At 38.4% G+C, this 13,095-nt stretch overlaps 1 protein-coding gene across 1 annotated transcript; it reads right to left on the reverse strand.

Moving 5' to 3' along the window:
- Positions 1–219: 219 nt before the first annotated feature.
- On the reverse strand, positions 220–8,760 carry kcnk3b (potassium channel, subfamily K, member 3b). The gene is given in 4 exon segments (XM_038279512.1): positions 220–1,478; positions 8,353–8,657; positions 8,659–8,744; positions 8,746–8,760. Coding segments are annotated over 4 exon segments (1,299 nt in total). The 3' UTR covers positions 220–585.
- Positions 8,761–13,095: the final 4,335 nt, after the last annotated feature.

Below are 13,095 nucleotides of genomic sequence, written 5' to 3' on the forward strand. Positions count from 1 at the left end.
GAGATATTAATTCTGAAAACATTTTTAACAAATAAAAGAAAATAAAAAATTGACACACCCAAAAAAATTTACTCTCAACATCACTTCTTAAAATTTTTTTGAAAGCTTCATTACTGGATGGTAAATTTAAAGATATTTTTTCTTTTGTTTTAAAAAACATTTTCTTTGCTTGAAATAACAGTGGAACAAAATTCACTCCATAGTATTGCAAGCCTACATTTAAGAGACCTCAAACAAAATAATTAAAGAAAAAAATGTAATGTTAAAAATGCTGCAGGGTAAATAAGATTTAGTTCTCATATCTCTTAATTTCATTGACTTCAGCATCTGCTATGCCTTTATCTCTGGTGCACAAAATGCACTGCATTAAGCTCATGTACCATCATCCACAGAAAACCTCCTAAAAAGAAAACCTTGCTGGCTGTTCTTCCTCCATTTCATATTTGATCAAGACTTTGCCGTTTGTGCACTTTCCTTTTTCTGTGCATTATAGTCTTGGAATACCAGGATTTTAGCACCACATACATTTAGTTGCAGTTAATGGTTATTTTTGAAGGCTCCAGCTCGAGCAGCTGCTGCGAAAGGCTAAACAGAGCTGCGTCTTTTGAACAAATTGAACGGAGAGAGAATGTGTAGGCCTGTTGTTATAGAGCTTATGCTGGGGCACTGACGTGGACTGCACACACAGCCTGTTGATCCAGGATCAATGTAGTGAGGACAGTTGCTGTTCTGCTGCAAGTAGGCATCAGAGAATGTCATCTCCTGAGGAATCATAGTGGGTATGGAGCCCTGCAGCTTCTCTTTGCTTCTGTACCACAAGCAGGAGCATATTGTTTGGAAATGCAGCACCTCGGTGTAGGCACCTTTTGAATCTTTAGCCTTTGTGGTGTTGTTTGCTACGGCTGTGGAGGAAGTTGAGGTTGAGAGCGGTAAAAGACGAGTCACCTCTCCTCTGGGCTTTCCCAAAGACATCAAGGCCCTCTGCTTGGCGTCCCGCCGCTCATCCTCTGTATTCATAGTGAGGAAACGAAGCACAACAAGGTTTAGGAACGCTCCAATCACTGTCAGGCCCATGAGGATGTAAACAAAGCAGAACGCCACGTAGCGAGGGTCATTCTGCAGAGCGTCATCCCTCTGCAGAGCCACGTAATCTCCAAAGCCGATGGTGGTGAGAGTAATGAAGCAGTAGTAAAAGGCGTGCAGGAAACTCCATCCCTCGCAGTGGGAGAACGCTGCAGCCCCCACACACAGGGTGCTCATGCAGGAGAAGAAGCCAACTGTCACCATATTTGCCATGGAGACCTCAGTCTGACGCATTCCCAGGCACTTTTTGGCTTGATGCAGCAGGTATTTGACGAACGTGTTGATGCGCTCTCCGAGGCTCTGGAACATGACCAGGGTAAGAGGGATCCCAAGCAGGGCGTAGAACATGCAGAACACCTTTCCTGAGTCGGTGCTGGGCGCTGCATGGCCATAACCTGGGAGAGAGTATGTCACATATTTACAACAGAATACAGGATCGTAAATATGGGGTCTCACAGCTTATCTCTGATTCCTATCACTTGACAGCTTAATATCTTAGGAATGTGCTCAACAAACATCAACTGCTCTAAAACCACATCCCCTAGAACTATAAAGGCAAAGTTTACCATAACAGAGCATATTTTTCTGAAAATAGCACAACTGAAGAGTGAGTTTCACAGGCCCTGTAAACAAGACAACAATACATTGAAAAAGGGATTGGTTTGGTTTCCAATATCTGTTAACAAGACACAGGTAGGTGTTAAAACAGTGTTTGCTTGCCTGCCCCATGCTTCCCCATACTGGTTTCCACATACTGCCAGCTTTCACTTTTTCAAACCTTTTTTAAGAGAAAACGCTGCCAGTTTTTAATGTACATAACCAGCAGAAATATACATAAACTTTCCGATTCCACTAAAAAGATACTCCTGTGGACAGTGCTAGTGTGCAGGCTGGCATATGAGCAGAACAACCTAGTGGGAGTGGCTTTTTAAGCAGCAAGTCTTTGTAAACATGCAGGTTGTACAAACAACATACCGCCCACTAGTGGTATGACATGGAAATAACATTGTTGTTACTGTTTCCATCTCCAGGTCAACATGACTGTGGAGTGAATTTTGTTCCATTATTGTTGCAAAGGGAACACATTTTGTGCTCTTATTTTTGGTTTAATATTTTGTCCTATTTTCTTGGGTTTTATTTCGAATTTAAAAAAATCTTATTAAATTTTTACATTTTTTAAAAATGATTTAAAGGAGTTCTAAAAATGTTCAGTTTTTGTCAATTTTGGCTCCCCCAGTGGGCAAAAGCTGTATTGTTTTGCACGAAGACCACATTTCCCATGAGAACCAGCGCATAGTGCTGTAAACATCCTGATTTCCCAATCACCTGCATTTGGATTGAGCTACATTTCGGTTTCCAGTGGCTTTTTTTATAGAGGAGTAGCGATGAGATAATAAATAATTTAAAAAAATTTCATTCTTTAAAAATTGCGATTTACAGATTCAATTCTCTTTCCTTTGTAGCGAGGAGTGAAAACGCATTTCATTTGGTCTGTTTGGACGTTAGCAACAACATTTTATTGGCCAAGAGCAAGTGTATTTTATTGGGCTTAAAGGAATAGTACATCCAAAACATGATTAGCCTTCATTTTCTACTCACCCCGATGCTAAACAACACTCTGGAGTACTTTTTTGATATCTCAAATGCATCTGGAGATCTGGGAGGCTTCTTGCTGTCTGCTGACATTCAAATAATGGAGGTCTATGGTGCCCGAGGCAGAAAGGTCCATAAAAGTCCACAAAAAACGTGTCAATATTCCGCCATACTGCTCGTCCAATGTATTCCAAGTGTCCTGAGTGGGTAGCGTCCATAATTTACTCGAAACAAAGTCATTTAGAATGTTTTTAGAGCATAAACAGTAGTGTATAGGATTTCCTGAAAGCGCGCGCCGGCGCGTTCACGAGGCTACGGAAACCGCGGCAGACCAAACCAGATGAAAGTGCGCATTCAGCGTCTGCTCTGCTGATAATGCAAGCGTAGAAGAAGAAATGTGCTGTTTACCTGTGCAAAGAAAGAAACAACGAAAGAAAAATGTCTGAGGACTTCAGTGTTGAGGAAGAGCATGAGTTCTTTGCCGAGCTGAATGCGCACTTTCATCTGGTTTGGTCTGCCGCGGTTTCCGTAGACTCGTGAACGCGCTTTTAGGAAATCCTATACACTACTGTTTATGCTCTAAAAACATTCTAAATGACTTCGTTTCGAGTAAATTATGGACACTACCCACTCAGGACACTTGGAATACATTGGACGAGCAGTATGGAGGAATATTGACACGTTTTTTGTGGACTTTTATGGACCTTTCTGCCTCGGGCGCCATGGACCTCCATTATTTGAATGTCAGCAGACAGCAAGAAGCCTCCCAGATCTCCAGATGCATTTGAGATATCAAAAAAGTACTCCAGAGTGTTGTTTAGCATGGGGGTGAGTAGAAAATGAAGGCTAATCATGTTTTGGGTGTACTATTCCTTTAAAGTGAAGAGAATGTGAACTGTAAAACATAGTTTAAAAAGAATGCACTACATAAAACTCCATCCAGAAAGAGAAATACAAGAGAAATATGAATTAAATAGATACAAAAAAGAAACAACACAATGTTTGCAAAAAAAAAAAATTATATATATACACATATATATATATATATATATATATATATATATATATATATATATATATATATATATATATATATATATATAATTCTATGAACAAAAAAATCTTTTCTCAAGCAGAATCTTGTCATCTGAACAGGGCCTGTAAAGAGAAAGCCTCTTTTGTCAATTCATAGAACGTGAAGAAAGTTATTTTATTTTTATCAGGCAAAAGGAACCACATGTTCAAACATTCAACATTCAGATATTTGCAGGATTTAATGAACTGTTTAATTTTAAATGAGGCAACAATTCATATTTTGTATTTTGATTAAATTATTTATAAAGTAATTCCTGCTTAATTTAGAAAACAGTTCAAACATAGGCATGATCCAACATGATCCAACTTTGGTATTGGCTTAATATTGATGTCAATCTTGGACTGGACAAAACCACCTCAGGCTGGAGGAGGGGAGATAATCCCTGAAATGCTTACGCCATTACAGTGAGAGCCTCAGTAACACAGTGGACCGCCTACAAGGCCACACTTAGTTTTAACTTAATATTATATTTAAACTTAAACTTTTACTACATACTGAACAGCATCTAGGGCCTCAAAGTTCAGCTTTAAATATTTTGGACTTTCACTTTAAAATTACACATTTTCACAAAATTATATTTTCTAATACTTAATGATAACAAAGATAACCTCATTCATTCATACATTTTATTCACTCTTTTCTCCAAGTTTAAAGGTAACTATATTTGAGTCGCCCTTTAGAGAAATAACTAATTATTGCTTTTGCATATTTCATTGTGCATTTATTCTTTTCTTGGGGTATTCGTTTTTTCTTGATGTATTTTGGCCTTCCATTGTCATGATCTTGGCGCTGATGACTGGCTTGATTGTTCATTCCATTCACCTGCCTAGCCCTGCCCAGTTTTTTTCATCACTGTTCATCTGTGTTACATGCTCTAGTCTCTATTTAAGCTACCAGGCTTCCAGTCATCAGTGCCATATTATTCTCCAGCATTTCGTGAGAATTCTCTGGCATAAATGATTGCATTCTGATTGTTTGGCCCATTCTGACTCTGGACATCTGAGCATGCCTGTTCCTGTTCTGTTTGCCTGACTTGTCTTCTGACTTCTGCTGGATTCTGCCTGTTAACCTAACATGGAACTGGCTCCTGTCACCGGCCTGGATGTCCCTTCGGAAACTCTTCGGACCTCTGATCTCCTGGTTCTGAATCCTGAGCATTTCCTCTACACCGGTTTGGACTTCACCATCTGGATTGTCCTGCCTTCCTTCATTTGCTTGGATCTGATCTACTGCCAGTTCTGTAGTGTTAAAGGCTTCAGTGTCTGGAACTCTGACTGGAACTGTGTGGCAACCACTTCATGTTCTCAGCCGACCGACATCAACCTCAATCATTCCATGTGAGATTTACGTGGTCACTAACCTTTGTTTCCTTTCTGCAGATGTTCCTGCCTTAGATGCTCTGGCAGCTGTTACTGCAGATCAATTTTTAAATGAATGCTTTTTGAGTACTGTCTGTCTGCTTTAAAGAATGGGTCCTCTGTTCCAAATCTTGACAAATACCTCAGGGATCATATCACAATGATTGTGAAAACCATCCCTCAACCCCCACTTTGAGAAGCACTGCTTTAAATTACCATTTATATTAGCTAATACTACAGAATATTAATATGACCATTAACTCCACATATATAATGTATAGAATCATAATTTTCAATTCAAAAATTCTTTATTAACCCCTTTTAAACAGGTATTTCCATACAATATTAGTACAGGAGGACTGATGCTTTGGATTCTACATAATTATGACTCTGTAGTGTTTTAGCCCTGATCTATGAACGTGGGTGACAGGTTAGTGGATCCTGTCTCTAGGCAACTGTGACAGAAGCCAAGCAGAGCTGAGGGGGTCCTGCATAGATCCTGCCAGGACAATTTAGCTGACTTTAGAATTTACTACAATTTATTTGGTTAGATTTGGTGTTAATGTTTGTGACAGAAATATGTATCTGACAATTGTGAAAATATGGGAAAACCACGTCTAGTATTGGTTCATTAAAGGACGATTCTGTATTTTTCTGGACAGGTGGCAAAATAAAGGTCCTTTAAACACGTAGAGAGCTTTACTTGCTTTTTACAAGTGTCAAAATGAAATTCCATTATAAATGAAATCTTTAAATAAACAAACATATTAGTCTATTAACTAAATGGTATTTATTTATTTATAATTATTTTAGTCTGGTCAGGCAGACAGTCTGGTAAACCACTGTTGAATCCAGCCAGATCTGGCCAGACCAATCACAAAAGGCAGGACTTTACAATGCATGATTCTCAGAGCCAGAATTACCCATAATACAGCAGTGGTTTTCTGCTAGTAAAACAACTAGTTGCTAACCGCAATGGAGCAATGTTGAAATGAAAATAAAGAAAAAAATAGAGATAACCCCTCATAGCCACTTTTTTTAAGGCAAACCCAGCAGAAATCCTTCCCTGGAGAGTTTCATGAACATGTTTCACAGACTATAAAATTACAAAAAAACAGTATCGCTTGGAGTCGCGTAGTTTTCTGATGTTTTTAACCTGATGAGGTTGACCCTGCTAGTCCTACCATTGAAATCGAGTTCTATCAGCTCTTTACCTGACTGATTCACGGTGTAGCCTATCAATATGGCTGCCCAGGCTAATGTATTTTAAACATGAGTGAAAAGGATTCTTAATAAATTACTGCTCAGTGTTTCTTTTTTTTTCAGCAAACATAATGTCAACTGGAGTCTGCATACTTCAATTAGTGATTACTCAACAATTTAATTAATTGGCAATTATTTCAGTAATCGATTAATCCTTATTAATCGGATGAATTCCTTCTGGTAAAGTTACAGTAAATTGTGTGAATTTGTTTGAAAGAAAATTTTTATCTTTTATGATCAAATGCAAAAGAGAAAACATCTATATGTTTGTTTAACACTAAATGGAAAACTACAGGATAGTGCTGCACAGCTACATTTTTACAGTTTTTGAGGTGTTCACTCCTTTGTTTTAGGTGTTGTTTTGGTTAATACCCACTTGTCCTATAATCTGGAAGATTTTATAGTAAATAATTTTGCTTATATTATAATTAACATGTCTTTTGTTTCTTTTTTTAAAAGATGCTCAATTTCTATTATTTAAAGAGGTCCGAAAATTTGACAAATGGAAATTTGCTACATTTCTGATTTGGTGCTGTTGGGATCCTGAGGCTTGCCCACCAGAGGGCGCCGAGGATCCCTTCCTAGGGGTTTGTGTTACTGTTGGGATCTGGGGTTCTGTCTACCTTTCTCCACCTGAGGGCGTATTGGATCTCCTGAAGATGGAGCTGACTTCACCAGCTGTTCCTCGTCTGCTCATCAGGAGACCAGTACTTAAGCGGGCTGAGAACCTCACTCCTGCGCCAGAGTGTTAGTTAGTTACGGTACAGCAAACCCTGAACCAACCTGCCTGTCTAGTCTCCTGATTACGATACCTGAAACAGAACCTGATCCATTTTGTCTTCTCTGTTCCAGGTTGAACCTTCCAGAAACCAGAAACACCCTGAAGAGTTTCTCTGGTGGAAATCTGTCTGTCTGATCTCAGAAGAACCCTGGAGAACCTAACCTGTCAAAGATCAGCCAGCCTGCTCCCAGAAGAATCTGGAAGGGAAACTCAAACCTGGAGATCTACAAGCTCTAACCAAGCTCAGCCTCCACCAACCCCTCAACCTGCCATCAGCCTCTGAACCCTCCTGGTTTTCTCCCCCTCTGCTGCTCTGCTCAAGCTCCAGGGAGCTTCCCCCTACGAAGGGATCCTCAGCGCCCTCTGGTGGGCAAGCCTCAGGATCCAAACAGGTGCATCACAAAAATAAACAAACAAATAAATACATAAATAAATAAGGTTACATGAGTTGTTTTTATAGTTTGAAACACATTAAGTTTGTTTAAAATTGGAAAATGAATGGATCTTTAAAAATTAATCTATGGTAAAAATATAATATAAGAAAGAAGGACATAGTTTATTTAGCTGTTTAAAGTTTAAACAATATTGTCAAATATTTCCCAGTTATACCTTCATATCAAAGCCTTCTTTAATGATTATCACGCCTATCAAACAGGGGCGCCGTATTGGGGGGGGAGTTCGGAAGATTCTAAGGGCCCTTGATTCAATCGGGGCCCAAAAGAAGAAGAGAAGAAATCCCAATAGATATTTCAAATATAAAAAAGAAAATCCAGCAGTTAAATAAATACTTTTTGTGTTCTCCCTCATTTTTCAGCAGTAAATCACGAAACAAAGCAAGAATAAACTCACCATTGTATATTCAGTTTTAAAGTTAATGTATATTTAACTTTTTCATGTACTGTTAATTTTCCTTTGTAGAACTTTTACAAAAAAAATTATATTTAAAATGTAAATGATATTCTTCAGTACATCAATATCTTTCATGGGGCCCCAAATTCCTGGCGGCGCCCCTGTATCTAACTCTTATCACCTGTATTTTTTTTTTTTCAATTTGTTGACCAACACACCAATTAAAAGGTGATATTGGGCATGGATAATTATAAGTGACCCATTACTTTGGAAAAACAAAATAAATCGTGTTAATGAGGAGCACTAATAGAAATGCACCTGTTTCTTACCTATGGTTGTGATCACAGTGATGGCGAAGTAAAAGGAGCCCGCAAATTTCCACTGAACTCCAGCTTTGTGAGGTTTGAGCTGCAGAACGACGAGCTCCAGCTCCTCGAAGTTCGCTTTGGTCAAGTTAAATTTGCGCATGAGTTCGTACTTCCTGGCGTCCAGCCTCCTCTTGTGACTTTTCTCCTGTTTTGACTCCAGGGTCTCGAAGACGGCCGCCCCGACCACCAGGTAGGTGAGGATGCTGATGATGAGGGCGAGCGTCCTGGCGTTTTGTCTCTTCATGGTAACAAGATGCGAGGGGGAAGTCGGCCGCGTGCGGCAGCTGATGCGCTCTGCGACCTTCTCCTGACGCACTCCGGATCCAACAGAGGAGACTTTAGGAGATGGAGCCGCAACCACCCCCACATCACAGTTGGGTTGCTACTGTAGGCTATTTGGATTATTTGTCACCGTCTTATATTTAGATCTCACAGAAAGAGAAAAAAGAAAAGACACCCAGGGCAATCCCACAGACTTCTTGGAGTGGCAGCTGAATCCAAACACCTTTCACAAACCCACAGCAATCCTCATCTCTGACAGGAAGTTATCCTCATCAGCAGATGTGATTAAGTGTATCTGTTTATTCAAAACAAAACAAATAAAGATTTCCTTTAAACAATTAAGAGCCCTGATTCCTCAAGCAACCTGGTGATGGATATTCTGGCACATTTGTAGGAGATTACCCTGAAGGATTAGGGATTTTTTTCCCCCAATTACCCGTCAAATTATTATTTGGGCCAAAACAGTGAATGGCTATATAATTTACTTTTTTACAACAAATAATAGCCATCCATCCATCTTCTCACACACGATCCCAAGTGGGGTACACCCTGTACAGGTCACCAGTCCATCGCAGGGCAACACAGAGACAAACAACCATTCACACACACCTAAGGAGTATTTAGAGAAGATTAACCTAACACTCATGTTTTTGGACTGTGGGAGGAAGCCGGAAGCCAGGCATGCTCAGGGAGAACATGCAAACTCCATGCAGAAAGACCCCGGGCCGGGAATCGAACCTTCTTCTACCTTCTTGCTACAAGGCAGCAGTGCTAAAAAAAAAAGTGAACTGATTTTCAAATATTATTCAGTAGTTTTCAATATGGGTAAAAAGTCAGAATTCTGAGGAAAAAAGTCAGAATCCAGAGATTAAAGTCAGAATTCTGATAAAAAAAAGTCAGAATTCTGAGGAAAAAAGTCAGAATTCTGAGATTAAATGTCATACTATGAGATGAAAGTCCGAATTCTGACCTTTTTTTTTCAATTATACTCAGATAAAATTTAAAAATCAGTTAACTTTTTTTTTTTTTCAGTAGCAAAAACTAGTAGGCTCCTTGAAATTGCAAAAGACGCATATTTTCCAAATAAATCCCTGACGACAGACCTGCTTTTTGAGACCCTTGCTGATAAAACAACATTTGCATATATTTAAACATATATTGTAAATCATGGATGTTCGAATCATATTTTATGGTTCTATATCAACCAAAAAAATTTTAAAAAAATTAAATGGGTTCAGTAGATGTTCTTACTTACATTATTCACAGATTATTGCAGAGAAAAACTTTCCCCCATAAGACATAAAAAGTAATTCCTGGAAGAGCGTACATTCTTTCTTATTCGTTTTTATTGGTTTATATAGTTGTGAATAATTAATTGTTGTATTTCTGTTCAGGTTTTGGTTAATACAAAAACTTGAAATGTCGAAGTTGGACATGGTGTCTTTACTGCTGCCATCCTCTTGTTTAGAGGAGAACGGCTTGTTCCACAGTGGGTGGCCATTCCCCCCTTGGCCTTCACTCAAGCCCTGCCATAGCCTGGGTAAAATATGGTTCAATCATCAACTGAGTTGCATAGGTTTTGGTTATTGTTGTTAATTTAAACTTCAAAACGTATGTTTGTTTGTTTGTTTTCATAACAGACAGCAGCAGCTATTTTCTGGTATGTACTGTGAAGTGTTGAAAAGTACCTTGGCTTTAGTGGACAAGGGTTCTGTTGCGAGGAAATATTACCACAGCAAAAAATATATATATATATATAAAGGCAGAGTAGAAGTTTTACCTTTAATTGGTTCTAGTAGGGAGATAGCTGTTTGTTTGTTTTTTCTATAGATTTTTATTTAGCAGATGTGTTAGATGATTTTGACTTATTTTGATGGTTAAACAATCCAGGGAAAGATTTTTTTGATGCACCAACAGACTTTATCTGTTTTATTAAAGGGAAACACCATTTTTTTTTACATCGGGCCCTTGATTTTATGTTATTACATCATGTTCTACTCACCCATATGAGTTTTGTGTTATTTGGAGCTGTTCTGAAGATATTCGGTTTGGTTATGTCCAAGTAACGTCTTCCTATGGGCAACGAGTTGAAGGCACACACTAAACTGTTCATAAATTATTCTTTATGGTATGCCAGCATTCATAACATGTGGGCGAATCACTGTCCCCCAGACATCCGCGGTTATATTTTTTATATTTATACTTTTAAAAACAAAGCGGCGTGTGTATGACGTCATCTGCGTGCCGGACTGGAGTTGTGACAGGCAGCCCGGGCCACAGGCAGCTACGCTCTACCCCTTATATTCGTTCGGCAAGCTAATCTGAATCGTTCAATTTCATTTTGAGAGCGAGATCATCTGTGGTAGTAGCACTAGACATCTTCCAGGCATGTAAGTAAAACTAGCATCAGTTTAGCGGACAGGATGAATGAACGGTAGCCGGCGCACGTGGATGACGTCATACAAGCGCCGCTTTCATTTATCTCACTCAAACTCCTCATGGCACCAGCCAGTAAGCAGAATCCTATTTCAAACAGGGTGGGCCGCCACAGTTTTGCATCTGTTATTTAGACACACAATCTTAGTAGATCTCATGCAACAAGTGCACAGTTGCAACCAGATCATTTGACTGTATGATCTGTTTGAACTGTAAAGTGCCTTGAGATGACATGTGTTGTGAATTTGGCGCTATATAAATACACTGAATTGAATTGAATTGCACAAACACCTTCTTTTTATTCTATATAAGGAATGTATTGCTCATTATCTAGAATTTTAGCAGACGAATCCACCATGTGATGAATGTTCCTCTCATTAGACAGATACAACCTTGCAAACTGAGCAGGAAATCGATGAGAACTATTATAAAATTCTTATTTGTGTCTGGCTTAAAGCTGCAAAAGGATTTATAGTGTCATGGGCAACTCAGTCGACACAGGTCTTATAACATATATACATAGCCTTGAAATATATCAACTGGATGCCAGTAGGAAAACTAATAAACATCCCCTACATTCCCTATTGCTCCAGGTCCATTTATGTTGGTCTGCTAAGTTCCAAAAGACCTACATTTCCTATATTTGGAGAATCCATTTGAAGGCGGACCAAAGTCACCTCTAAAAGAGGCTTTTGTCCAATTCTTCGTTCTGTTCACTTATGCATTTTCACACGTGATATAACGATCTGGACAGAGGCCGAAATATCTCCGGTCACTTGAGCGGATTAGTACATCCTCAGTTACTTCATTGAACTCTATTGTATATACTGCCACCTAAATGCCAAGCAGTACAAGTGCAAACAAAATTTAATGCACAGCCAGAAATAAAAAGTGAATTTACAGTATTAGACTCTTATTGGTGAAATTAAGTTTTTGTGATCCTCATATTTCAGGGAAAACAATACAATTTGTCATCTGTTTTTTAAAAGGTAACATAATGCATCACTGATTAGAAGAGAACTTGTTACTGTTTTCGTATCGTAAATGATTCTTTAATAAAGAAGGTAACTTCAATGGCTGAAGTTAGAATACATGTCATAACCTACAGCAGAGCATTAAAGATTATATCTTAGTCAAATGAGGAAGAGCATAGTAACAAAACCTATACTATACTGTAATCTACATCTATTCATCCATTTTTTGTTTTTCAAAATCAAAATGTATGTCAAATACAGGCAGCTAAAGTCTTTTCCTGACTTGAGCAATGATTTTTCACAACACAAGAACAGTAAAAGAGAGACCGTATTGGTCTCTGCAGCTTCCTACTCTCATCACCAAAACACAAAGGTATGGGGAACCAATTATTTGTTGATGTTTATGATATAGACATATGGAATTCAGAAAAATATAAACAGAAAATAGATTAAATAAAATCAAAATAAAAAGTAGAAAATAAAAAAAATCTTACCAACCTCACTTTTATTCTCTTGTGCAAGTGCAAAAAAGTCAAAAGCATCAAAACTTGAGTCATAGTGTTCAACAGTTGTGATTTAATACAAACAAAATATTAATGATTGTGGTTTCTTTCATAATAAAGCAGCAATCTGAGAGTAAAAGGTGGTTAATGGGCAAGAGGTAGCCAATACTAAGGAGAGGGTGTCGGGTCCAAACCTGAGACACTAAGGAACGGACAACAATGCATGCATGACAATATATCCACAGGCATGTTTTTGGATTGTTGGAACTTATCTTGTTGAAGATAACAAGATGATCAAAAAAACACAAATAAAATTGTATTAATACAGCTTCTTCCCTCAGAAACCATGCTGGATTTTAAGGTTGGAGCCTTTGAGGAGCCACCTGAGTTCACTTGAATTCCTGTTTGTTTTTTTAATGTGAAGCCAACTTATTTTGATTTCTGCATTTCAAGTACAAAGAAAACACAATCCATTTCAGTTGCAAGTCAGAAAATCGGTAGGATGAGCT

Source organism: Cyprinodon tularosa, unplaced genomic scaffold (genome assembly GCF_016077235.1).
Source record: "Cyprinodon tularosa strain WSP-4 unplaced genomic scaffold, ASM1607723v1 ctg150, whole genome shotgun sequence".
Lineage (NCBI taxonomy): Eukaryota > Metazoa > Chordata > Actinopteri > Cyprinodontiformes > Cyprinodontidae > Cyprinodon > Cyprinodon tularosa.